The sequence below is a fragment of the Podarcis liolepis genome, assembly GCF_965112155.1.
Source record: "Podarcis liolepis genome assembly, chromosome: Z".
Classification (NCBI taxonomy): Eukaryota; Metazoa; Chordata; class Lepidosauria; order Squamata; family Lacertidae; genus Podarcis; species Podarcis liolepis.
Window position 1 is genome coordinate 38,842,664 of NC_139570.1, and position 12,863 is coordinate 38,855,526.

Sequence of the window (12,863 nt, forward strand, 5' to 3'; positions counted from 1 at the left end):
TTAAACTATGGAACTCACTCCTGCAGGAGGCAACAATGGCCCACCAACTTGGATGGCTTTGAAAGAGTATTAGAGAAGTTCATGCAGGATAAGGCCATTGATGTCTACTAGCCATGAAGGCTATGCTGTTTCTCGATAGTCAGAGGCAGTAAATGCTTCTGAATAAAAAGGGAAAGGTAAAGGACCCCTGGACAGTTAAGTCCAGCCAAAGGCGACTATGGGGTTGCGGCGCTCACCTTGCTTTCAGGCCAAGGGAGCTGGCGTTTGTCCACAGACAGCTTTCTGGGTCATGTGGCCAGCATGACTAAACCGCTTCTGGTGCAACAGAACACCGTGCTGGAAACCAGAGCACATGGAAATGCCATTTACCTTCCTACTGCAGCGGTACCTATTTATCTACTCGCACTGGTGTGCTTTTGAACTGCTAGGTTGGCAGAAGCTGGGACAGAGCAACCAGGATCTCACCCCGTCGCGGGAATTTGAATTGCCAACCTTCTGATCAGCAACCTTCTGCATACCAGTTGCTGGAAGCCACATGAGGGGCGAGTGCTTCCAGCAGGGCTCTTATTATCTTATTAAGGATGGAATATTCCTTCAATCCAGTGCAAGTCCTACTGCTACATTTATTTTAAAAACATTTTTAATATTAATATTGGGTTATCCTTGATACAGACAGCTTGAAATAAATGGTATGTATCTGTATTGTGCATTAATAAACAAATGCCTACCTCCCCCTCTCCAATATTCCCTCACCAACTCCCCTTCCCCCCCTTCTCCTGTCAAACTTTCAGGAGCTGCCTGCAAATAGTGTCCTGCTCATCTACCTGTCAGCCACTGGCGTGTTTCCTTCAGGTCGTTCGGATAGTGAAGGTACAAATAAAGGAATGCTCCCTGTCATGAGCAGGGCCTGAATTCTCTTTATGATCCACAATCTGATGGGGGAAGCCTCCAAATGCTTTTTCTCTTGGAGAATAAGCTGTGGGCTGGCATTGCCTTTGCTGGGCATGGCTGCCCAACAGAAAGTGGCATTTGGATTTTCTTCTCATGTCTACCTTTGTGCCACACCTTAAGATTTTTCAGGTGTTGGAAGCGTTAGCACCCGGTTCAGGTGCTTTACTGGGCTGGAAGATCTTCTTTGTGTGGTGAAGAAGTGGGGTGTACGGACCCTTATGCCATGCACACTGCGTGATGCCCAGCAGATGTGTATCCCATATGTCTCCATTAGTTTCTCTCTCACCTTTTTCTCCAAGGAGCTCAAGGTGGTTTACATGGTTCTCCCTCTCATCATTTTATCCTCACAACAAGCCTGTGAGGTAGGTTAACCTTAGTGGGGATTTGAGCCCTGGCCTCCCAGGTCCTAGTCTGGCAAACATTCTAGCCACTACACTACACTGGTTCTCCTTTCATGCCCCAGGGAGAAAAGAGTGGACAACAAAGACATTTTTCAGCCTGAGGGCCACATTCCCTTCTTTGAAGGCTTTGAGGGGCCACATGCTACTGATGGGTGGAACAATGATTGTGAATTTTTACCTTTGTTCAGTAGGCTAGTTTCCATGCACAAACAATACACACAAACACCCAGCCTCCATCCACACAAGCAAGAGGCATTATCAGAGTTTAAGGACACATTCCAGCCAGCCCAAACCATTCACAGTGTGAAGTAGAGCCAGTGAGGGTTATGGCCTGGAGAGAGGGAGAAAGTCTTAAGGGCCAGATAAAGAGCCCTGGAGGGTTCCCCACCTCTGCCGTCCAACCAGGTCTTAAAAGTGTTACGAGGCTCCATATGGAGCACATCACAGTACTGGGGAGTGGTGTGTGCCTGATCTTCACTACACGAAAATGATAACCAGCCTTGTAAGTGTTTGGTAAATGGTGCCTCCTGAATGCTTCTGGGGCTCATTGTCCCTTTTATTTAAAAAACAAAACAAAGCAGTATGAACACAAAGCCGTGTTGATAGTACTCAAGTGCAGCCAAAGGATGACTGCTGGGGGAGGGGGGGGCGTGCTGTAGAGATGGTGGATATTTCCTCACAATTCAAGCCCTTGTCATGACTTTGGTAATTTCCCTCCACCCCACCTCCACCCCCACCCCACCTATCCGACCCAGAAGAATATTGGGATGCAGCTGCCATCTGTGCTTTGTTTGTTGTTTTGTTTTTTAAGACAACTCCCCACCCCCCTCAAAAAATACAATCATGAAGATGATCCATTCCAAAAATTGGCTGAAGCTGAATGAATGGATCATACAAAGCGAAAGAATTGGTTCTCATGGTACCATGTTTGCATTCAGCAACAACAAAAATTCCTCCCAGTAGATGTCGTATTATATCTGCTCCATTCACTTAAAAGACTTGCATTCCTTTATAAAATGCATGCTTGTTTCATCTTTCCTTGCATGATTCATAAACCTTTCCAGATACTTATATTTTAAAAAACCCACAAAAACACCTGTAACAAAAAGTTTACAGGGTCTTTTTTGCTGTGTACTTTGGTGCCAAATCTTTGTCCTCTCGTTTGACTGTGGTTTTTGTGGGTGGGTGGGTCTTATGCCTGCTGCATGAGCTTTTGTTGTTCCCAACATACAGTAGGACAAATGTCCATCTCCACCCTTTGTAGAGCTTTCTAGATTTTCTGTTAACGCTTCTGGCTCAAAGTGGGAGGTGAGCCTTGGGGACCATCTGTGCAAAATGTCAACCTCCTCCATTCTGCCCCAGAGATGACATTAATGCAGCTGGGACTCTAGAAGGGAAAGAGAGCTGGCCTGACTAAGTCATTGAAATGGGGGAAAAGCAGAAGGGGTAAAAATAATTAGGGGTAATTTGAGGAAGGGGTAAACTGATAGCTGGTAAGAATAGGTTTGTCTTATGTAATTGAACAGAGTTTGAGGAATGGGACCTGCCTCTTGAGGCACAACAAGGCAGATAATTTTAGAGCGCTTGAACCATGGGAGGATGGAGTATCAGACAAAGAGAAAGGGAGGATAGGCTCTGCCTCACCCATGAAACTGCCCTGTAATCTTCTGAGCTCAGTAAGGCAAAGTTGCAATGGCAATATTCCTGATACTTGCTTTTGCACAACAAATATTATTTTTTAATCGATGTTTCCTTTTGTTAGCTGCTTTGGTCTTTCCTTGGGAAGGTAAAACTGGTTATTAATCAGCAAGTGAAATTTGGGATGTAAATGAAGAACCAGGATTGGAACCAGCCCTTCCAATTGTACCCATGTACAAAAGTCAGCCAAAGATGATCCTTGTCAATCCATCTGGCCAACACAGACCAATGTGGCATTGCTGAATTCAGCCTTGTAATGATAATTTTAAAAATATTGGACTTGCACATAGCTACCTGCAGTCCACATGATTGGCTTTCTGAGCTGAACGTACAGGGAAGGGCAAACAGTATCACTTGTTCCCTAGAATGTTACAGCTTCAGGAGCATGGGAAGCAGCATTTGAGGGAGGCACCATCTGCATTGTATCTTTAAAGCAGTACCATACCACTTTAATAACTCATTGCTTCCCCACCAAGCATCCTGGGAGCTGCAATTTATTAAAGGTTGTGAGACTTGCTAGGAGACCCCCCCCCCTATTCTTCACACAGAACTTCCATTCCCAGAGTACCCCAGGTAGAGGGAACTGTTAAACCACTCTGGGAATGGTAGCTTTGTGAGGGGAATAGGGGGTCTCCTAACAAGTCTCACCACCTTAACAAATGCCAGTTCCCAGAATCCTTTGGGGGACCCCTGAGTGTTTAAAGTGGTTTGATGCTGCTTTAAATGTATAGTGCAGATGGAGCCTGATTCTAAAGACCGCATTTGACACCTGTCAAGTTTGCTATGTGAAATGAGTAACTGCGTCTCCAGGAGAAGGAGTAAAATCTTAGGGCCAAACTAGACAAATTATACTGTCTCCACTGGAAAGAGATAGTTAAGCGCAAAGACCATTTGGAAAATCCCATTGTCTTGTTGTGGAAAATGCGTGAATTCCCAGTAGGCAGTTGTGAAGCTGGTAGTGAAGCATGTTGTGTAAGTGGCTGTTGCCCAGAGTTGGGTCAAAAAACCAGCTTTTCCTTTTTTAAGCTTCCCTTGGCATTCTCCCATCAGCGTGTTCTCTCTCTCTCTCTCTCTCTCTCTCTATCGCTATGCTGGTGGCTGGTATCCACAGCAAATCTGGAAAGGTTCTTCCTGACCTACTAAGGTGGAAGGATGGATTTCTAGTTCTTGGTTGTATTGATTTTGATTTTGGTGTGTGGGTTTAAACATGGCGTATATTGATCCTTCCTGTATATATGTGAAATAAACACGGTTTTAGTTAGAGAGGTCTCTAATGAAAAGGGCACAATACTTTTGGCCCTACACAATCTAAAACAGGGATAGTCAGCTGGCAGCCCTCAATTCCACCTATGGCAGCTGTACCAAATTCTAATCAAGATCATAGTAAGTTATATTGGGATGAAGTGAATCTGTGTTGTGTTTTGAATTCATAGGCTAAAATGAATCAAAAGCTAAAGGACATCTTGTATTGTCAAGATGGGGTGCAGACATTGGCCAAGTGAACTTCCAAACCCATAATCCATTAGTAATCTGCAAGCTCTCCCAGATTCTCTTTTTTCTCCCAAATGGGGGCTGCTGTCCATATCCCGTGTTTGTTTCATTGCCAATACCTCGCTGTGTAGCTGCTGTTCATTCTGGCCTCCTGTTTGCATTTTCTGCAGGTCCCTATGATTTTGGGGGTGTCCTGACAAACAGCAACCGGGACATCATAAATGGGGATGGCATCCACAAGCGGAACCAGTCGTACAAAGAGATGCACTGGTGAGTACCATGTACCTGGAAGAGCAGGTGGCAGGAGCCCTCAGCCCTTGGAATTCAGTTACGGGACTTTTGCTGCCACATGGTTTCAGCATTTGTACTGGCTTCTTCCAACTGGGATTTTGAGGCTGATGCTTCTCCCACAACTCATACACATTTCCTATAAAGCCCTAACCTCAAGGGCAGGGTGGGGGGGTATTTTTCAACCTGCACGTCACATTCCTTCAAAAGTAACATTTTTGGGTAGCTGCATGCTGGTGGTGAGTGGGCCCAAAGGCAGTAGGGGGAGCAGTGGAAGTGACACCTTCGTGCTGTAGGCACACACTTTCATCTCTCCATCCAGGCAAGCAAGAAGCATTATCTAGCAGGCTCTTCTTATGTTCTTGTGACCATGACCTCAGGCCTCTCTGTTTAAACTGATGGGTGGAGGGTCCTGTTTAGGTTTGCTTAGTTTCCTTTAAGCACTTTTATAAACAAGTACAGTAAATGGAAGGTTGTGATGGGCGGTGGGGAGACCCCTGGAATTATGTTATGTTACTAAGGAAGCAACAATCTCTTCCCAGGTTCCAAGCGTACTTTTGAACCGTTTCTGTTCTCTCTTTTAGTCTACACCCTGGTGATCTCTATCCTTTCACGAGGAAGCCTCTGTTTATCATAGTGGACTCCTCTAACAGCGTTGCCTACAAGGTAACAACTTTTATCCATCATTATCACCATTATTATTTATTTATATGCCTCCTTTCCATAGTTAAGGTGTGCTCTAGATGGCTTACAACCCGAGAAAATTCACATAATTTGCTCTAGTAGGTACAAAAATGCAACCAAATTTAAAATCTTAAATGATAAAAAATGAAAACCTCTCAGTAAGTACACAGCAAAATTTAACAGTGGTTACGTAGATCATAAGATCTGAGAATAAAAACTAAGCAATGTAATCTCAATAACAGATAAAAATGATGTATGTCAGAATTAAATCTTGACTCCAGCATTAACTCCTAAGCAACACCCCCCCCATGCCAATAGTTTCTAGACATACTGGACAGCAGGACTTACTGGCCTCACAGGTCAGATAGTCTATGGCCTCTCCAGCACCAGCTGCTTTTGCAGCTGGAATCGGGGTGCTGCCCCCCACCCCACCCCAGCAAAGCAGGGAGGGACGCTCTTGCAGGACTCACAGATTAGATGATTTTAAGTTGTCTGTGTTTTGAGTGCTTCTAAAGTCAGCCCCTCTCCCTACACCAAAGTAATTTATGTTTTTAAAATGCATTTTACGTGTGCCATTTGTTGTAAATAGAACATTCTTGTAATGTGTATACACAAAATTTATTCAAGGGAACAAAGCAAAAAACCAAACAAATTTTTAAAAAACATAATGCCTTGGTAGTAGTAACTGACTTTTATAAAACACTAAAATGTCCTTTATGAAACAGTGAAATACCCAACATATTTGGGATTTGGTACTAAGCTTACTTCTGAGATTTAAAGCACAATTGCAACTGGACTTTTTAGAGTTCTCTAAGGTGGTGTGATGTGTTAACCCATGGATAACTGCAGCCCCTTTGGAGAGTCATACCCATGTTAATGTGCCAGCAGCTGTGCTGTAACTTCCTTTCTTCCTTGTTTTGACTATTTCAGTTGTATTTTGCTGTTGCTAATTCTAGTTACCTTATTGCACATAATATATATATATATATATATATATATGAGTGTCTGTATCGCATTCCCTGGGTAGAGTAGCACAGAGCTCTGTGCTTAATCATCACTTTGACATTGGGAGGGAGAGAAGGGGGGTGACTATTACTCTGATTAGACCCAGCTGCTCTTTAATATGTTAACAAGCTTAGTAGGAATTAACTTAATGAATTTTAGTGGAATTGACACATTTGGAAGAGCGCTTGCTGTCTTAACAGGCTGAGTCCTGGATAGAAACTAGAAGGATGCTTTCCTTCCTTTCCCCTGCCTTAAATTTCCAACTTTACCCAGCATCTCTTTTCCACCACGTGCTAGAAAATACTCATTTGGCTGGAAAAACTGAGCACATTTGCTTTGTCTCATTAGCTGTTGTATACAGAAAGTTAAATTTTGTGTTGGGTTGTCCACATGACATCCCCTGGTGCACTGCAAAGTCTTCTGTTACTTATTTAGAACATTTGTAGTCCACTCTTCTGCCAAAAAGGCTCCCACAGTGGCTTACGGACAAAAACCTGACACACAAGGGGAAAGTGAAAGGGAAGTGAAAGAGGTGGGTGGGGAATCAAACTCAGGCATTAATTCTTAATGTTGACATCATTCTGTCTCTTGAGGCATTGGAGGAGTTCGCCTTTGAGGGTGAAGTCAAGCTGTTGGAATGTTACAGTATCTGCTGTGGCTGTAGAGACTGAGACGGGAGAGACATGTTTTGTTGCATCTGGAGCAGATAAAGGCATCCAGTTGTGCTGCTGCAGATGTGCCATGGCTCTTTTTTTTTAATCTCTGTGCTTCTCCCAGTGGTAATTCCTCCTGCTAGGGATACACAACTTGACTTTCTGCAGGCACTGCAGTCGTCTGCAACTGATTCCCACTCCAAGGGGTTGATGTTGTCAGCCTTCATGTCTCATTTGCAGACATCTTTGAAATGCAGATTTGGTCTGCCAATAGGCCTAGTGCCTGAAACCAGGTCCCCATAGAACACATTCTTGGGGATCCTGCCATCTTCCATTCTGTGGACATGGCCAAAGCAGCATAGATGTCTGAGACAGGAGTGTGAACATGCTGGGAATGTGCATTTGGGAGAGCATGTCTTTGTTTGAAACTCTGTCCTCCCATGTGATAACCAAAATCTTTGACACAGCACATGTGGAAGGCATTGAGGTGTAGCTCCTGGTGGATGTAAGTTGCCCACGTCTCAAAATTATGCAGCAATCCCTTCCACCCAATTAAGTTCTTGCCTTGTTATCCTTAGACTCAAGTTTAAATAATAACTTTAAATACGGAGACTTAGTATTTTTTCTATTATCAGCAGCCTGATTAACAGTAGCTGACAATACTGGAAACCTATTGAAATCCCCATTGAAATCTTGGTAAATAATATTTGGAATATGGCTCTGTCAGGACACCTTACTCGTCATAGAAGGGTAATTAAAGGCATTTCAAAGATAGACACTTTTGGCGAGACTTGGCTTCCATTCTTTTCCTTTATAAATGAGACAGAAGATACTTTTATTCCACACACAACACAAGAATCTCTATGGAGCGGATACTTTAAAGGACAGTGCATAAATAAACGTATTGCCTGTGTACTGTGTACTGCCTATGAAACTTAATAAGAAGGTACCACTGGACAAAGTTACTGTATTTATATGCTGTTCTTGTATTTACGTGAAAACCAATAAAAATATTTGGATATTTTTTTAAAAGAGGAAAGCGTTCATAAAGTTCAGGTATGACCGTTCTGGTGGTGTTGATTCAAGGCCACACTTTCTGCTTTGTACTATGGGCCCTTTTTGACTAGAGATGGATCTTGCTCGCCACCAGGGAGTAATCTAGGTTGCAAGCAGCACTGTGGTAGTTCTGAGTGACACAAACACAATTTAGTGCTGATCACCTGGTGACAGTCAAGTCCCTCTGGTGCCAGTGGCCTGGCCTTGGGTGTCTCCAGAGCACCCTGTGTTTAGCCTTGGCAGAGAAGAACATGTTTGTGATGCAGAGGCGTAGACATATTGCTAGGGAATTTTACTTTTATACTGAACATCCCACTCTTTCTTTTGTATGGGGCTCCCAGTAGCCCTCCTCTTCAACCAACTGATCAGGTTTACCTTTCCGTTAGCTTCCTATTGCTGTATGTGTTCTCAAACCAAACTGCTGAGATCTCTCTCTCTTTCTCTCGCTCCTCTTCCAGAATTTCACAAACTTATTTGGACAACCACTGGTGTGCCTACTTTCACCAACAGCATATCCAAAAGCGTTGCAAGGTATGAAGGTGTTTTTCCTCTGTAACAGGAGTTGAGGTGTTGCATTGTATTCCTGTATTTTACAGCAACAACAAAAGTCAGTGGAAAGGGGTTATTAGCTTCCCAGCTTAAAAAGCTGCAGTGGCACCTCCCAATCTCCCGACCCTCATTTGATCCCCTGAACCACAGTGAGCAGTTCTTTCTTTTTTTTTGCAAGAACAGGGCATTTGTCGTCTGGAAGTTTACAATAAATATTTCACTAACATACTTGTTGAGCCTTGAAATTGGCTGCCTGTAAGCAAACATGTGTCCTGGATGCTTGGTGAAACTCTGGTGCTTAGTCCTGTTGTTGCTGTTGCATTGTTCATTCCACTGCTTGGTAAACAAAAAGCTCTTAGCCTGGTGCCTAGGGATTGATAAGAATGGCACCAGGCATGAGTCCGGGGAGAGCATTCCGCAGGTGGTACTACTGAAAAGTGTTGCCAGCCTCCTCACTTCTCTCAGATGCTCAGGTGGGGCACATAGAAAAGGACTTCAAATGAAGACTGCAGGGACTGGGCTGGTTTGTATGAGGAGAGGCAATCCCTGAATTATTGTGCTCCTGAGCCTTGTAGGGCTTTAAAGGTCAAGGTGCAATCAGGCTCTTTATTTTCTTGGGGGATAGGACCATAGTCCAGAGGGTTGAGCATTTTCTTTGCATGCACAAAGTTCCAGATTCAATCCCTGGCATCTCTAGGTATGGCTGGGAGAGACTCCAGCCTGACACCCCAGAGAGCTGCTGTCAGTCGATGTCTACAGTATCAATCTGGATGGACCCAGGGTCTGTGTAAGGACCCCTCTGCGCTATACATTTACAGCAGTAGTATACTGCTTCAAACAATCACAGTTTCCCCCAGAGAATCCTGAGAACTGTAGTTTGTTATGGGTGCTAGGAGATTCCTATTCATGTCACAAATCTACAATTCCTAGAGTTATTGTTTTTATTTATTATATTTATTAGTCACTTTTCGCAAAATAAATAAAGTGAGTTCCCTGGGAAGAATAATTGATTGTTAAACCACACTGAGAAGTGTATCTCTGTGAGGGGAATTAATCTAACGACTTTAAACACCCTAAGAAACTGCAGTTCCCAAGATGCTTTGGGGGAAGCCATGATTGTTTATAGTGGCATGATACTGATTTAAATATATAGTGCAAACAGAGCATACAACGGCTCCTTTTCTCCTTAACGTCCGCTGTCCTTTTGCTTCATGCAGATAAAATGTGGGGCAGGGGGGGTGGTATTATCTCCTCTTCCTTTGCAGCGGTAACTGTGGTGGGCACTCTCTCTTAGGGTTTCTTCCTTGCCTGGACTAACGTTAACGGAAGTCTTTTTGGAGTGCCTTGTAATCTAATTAGGGAGCGAAATATTTGATCGATTCAAAAGCTCTCTATTAACTTTCCAACCCATTTTTCCAGTCCCCATAACTGTAAGTGGTTCTCTGGTGTGTCGCTCTCTGAGAGAGCAGCCCCTTTACTGCTACTGGTTCCCAGCATGAAGTCCAGTCTGGTGACATAATTTGTGACACAGGAAGGTGGTGGTCAGCAGTGAATGCATGAAAGGAGCTGGAGACTTCACCCTTTGGCCTTATTGAGGTAAGTTCTATTATGTGCCAAGAGGTTTTGAGTAAAAATAAATAAATATTGTTCCTGTGAAAAGAACACTAAATGAGGCTGAGTACACATCATACATTTTTTTAAAAAACAACAACATTAAATCTCCCCCCAAAAGAAACCTGGGAACTGTAGTTCGTTGTGGGTACTTGAAATTGTAGCTCCTGGATTCTTTTTTTTCTTTTTTCCCAGAGAAGGGTGTGCTTTAAATGTATAATATGTACATAGCCTCAGTCAAAGGAATGATGAAAATAATAGAACTTACCCTTTTTCAAGCAGAAAACACCTACCAACTGGTGAATGTCTCCAGCGGGAGAGGGGAGGAAGATCGTATCTTGTTTAGTGTAATGTTCCTGCTGATCAGAACCTTAAATCTCTCCTTTTTCTCATTTTACTTAGTTGTACAAATTTGAAACAGAGCTAAGAGCTAGTCAAGTTTGAAGGATCAGCTTTCATTCTGGTGAATAATTGGGATGGTGATTGCTGGCAAATAATTCTTCATATGTGTGTTTTGGGGATTGGGTTGGGGATATTGGATGACGCTTTGGAGAAATGTTTTGCATTGGGTAACAGATAATCAAATAATATAGCTATCAGTGGGTACATCATAATTAGGAAACACTCCTTGATCGCCACAGCCAGGGTGTCTGCAGTGATCAGTAGGATATAATAGAAATGGGGAACCTTTTTGCAGCCCAAGGACCACATTCCCTTCTGAGAAATCTTCTAGGGTCCATATGCCAGTAGTGGGCAGGGCAACAAATGTAAACTTTACCTTTGTACAGCAGAACATTTTCCTCACATGCTCACACACGCCCCTTCTTTTTCCTCCATCCATACAAGCAAAAGGTGGTCTCAGAAATCAAGGGCATATTCCAGCAAGGCATATTGAGATGCGAATCAGGGTCACTGAGGGTTGTAACCTAGGGAGATTTCCCTAAGCCAGGTATATTTGGCTCCTGGGCCTAAGGTTCCATATCTTTGGATAGACAGATTTCTGCTGGTACCTTACAGAATGATAGTTCACATCATAGAATGGCTTTTGGTCCCCCACCCCCCTTCCATTTGTCAACAGTCGAAGCCTAAACACGTTTCGGCAGTGTAAAATCTACCTTGTTTGGACCGGCCTTTTGGAGCTTAAGGTTAGATCATGAACATGTGGAGATTTCAGTAAGTGAGCAATTGTTCTGTTGGTGCTTTAAAAAAACAAAACAAACCCCCCCACCACCTTTAGTTCCCAATGCCATCTGTAAGGATGAAGCAGACTGTATGTCTAAAAAATAATAAAAAGAAAATGTGAGTTTGTATGCAAAATGAAATAAATCTGAGAGTTGTAGCCAATCCTACTCAGATTAGGTATATTGAAATTTATGAGCATCGTTAATTTAGGCATGTTCATTTCAGTGGGTCTGCTCTGAGTACAACCTCTTTTGATACAACCTTGGGTTTATAGGGAACCTGTTAGACCCTTGACATAAATTTGCTGCTGCTCAGTGCTAAGCAAAGTTTGTGAGACTTGGATAGGAGGGCATTTTTGGTGCATTTATAATAGTGCCTCCCTATTTATGTGTCATGGTAGAGGGTTGTATGGCTGTTAACAGTGGGCAACCACCTCTCCTGTTTCGTATGCTAAGTGCATTTTGTGTTCATTTCCTTCCAGATCAGTCTCAGCGAGGCAGCCTCTTCACCTTCTTCCTGAACAATCCTTTAATGGCATTCCTATTTGTCTCTGGATTATCAAGCATGCGCAAAGGATTGTGGGACAAGTGTCATGATTACCTTCGCAAAATCAACCGGGATATTGCACAATTGCTGACTCATTCCCGTTCCATAGGTATGTACTGTAGGTATGCTTAGACCAAGGGAACCATGCAGCTGAAAATGAACAAAGATGATGAGTTTGTTATTTTTACTATTTTTACACATCTTAGTCCTATTTGGAGTAGACAGATTGATGTTAATGAGTCTGACTAGCATTACATGCAACTCAGAGTCTCCTTTCCACTCCAGAAATTTAAAAAATAACTTTCTGAATTCAGCTTTTCTTTAAGAGCTGCCTTCTTACTTTCTGCAGATCAGGCCTTTCTCCAGTTTTTTGGAGATGAATTCCTTCGCTTACTTCTAACAAGATTCATCTTTTGCTCAGCTACCATGAGGATGCACAAAATCTTCCGGGTATTTATCTATTATTTATTTTATTTAAAAAATCATACTGCTTGAAAATCTCAAAGCAGCATTGAACTCTTCCCTTCTTGTTGTTGAAACAGCTCTTTGATAGATGCTGACTGTGGATTGTATCCAACCAAGCTCTACTTTGAGTAGTCCCAGTGAAATCAAAGCAGCCGTCAAGTTTTTAGCAACATTAGGCCCAGTCCTGTAGGAATGCTCTCCCTAAGGAGGCCCAGCAGGCACCTTCTATTTTAACCTTTCAAAATTTGCCATAAACCTTTCTATACCACCAAGCACAGACAAT

The 12,863-nt window shown here is 43.0% G+C and overlaps 1 protein-coding gene across 6 annotated transcripts in view; it reads left to right on the forward strand.

The window, feature by feature from the left end:
* Positions 1 to 12,863, forward strand: part of SCAI (suppressor of cancer cell invasion) — a 91,015-nt gene that overhangs the window by 67,006 nt on the left and 11,146 nt on the right. For 4 of the 6 annotated variants that reach the window (XM_083485564.1, XM_083485565.1, XM_083485562.1 and 1 more), the window contains 6 exons: positions 792 to 870; positions 4,712 to 4,811; positions 5,414 to 5,495; positions 8,686 to 8,758; positions 12,051 to 12,224; positions 12,465 to 12,565. In XM_083485564.1, the coding sequence (XP_083341690.1) occupies positions 792 to 870; positions 4,712 to 4,811; positions 5,414 to 5,495; positions 8,686 to 8,758; positions 12,051 to 12,224; positions 12,465 to 12,565 (609 nt within the window). Of the gene's footprint in view, positions 1 to 791; positions 871 to 4,711; positions 4,812 to 5,413; positions 5,496 to 8,685; positions 8,759 to 10,195; positions 10,373 to 12,050; positions 12,225 to 12,464; positions 12,566 to 12,863 lie in introns of all 6 variants that reach the window. The other 2 variants (XR_014521525.1, XR_014521526.1) reach the window with 1 other exon arrangement.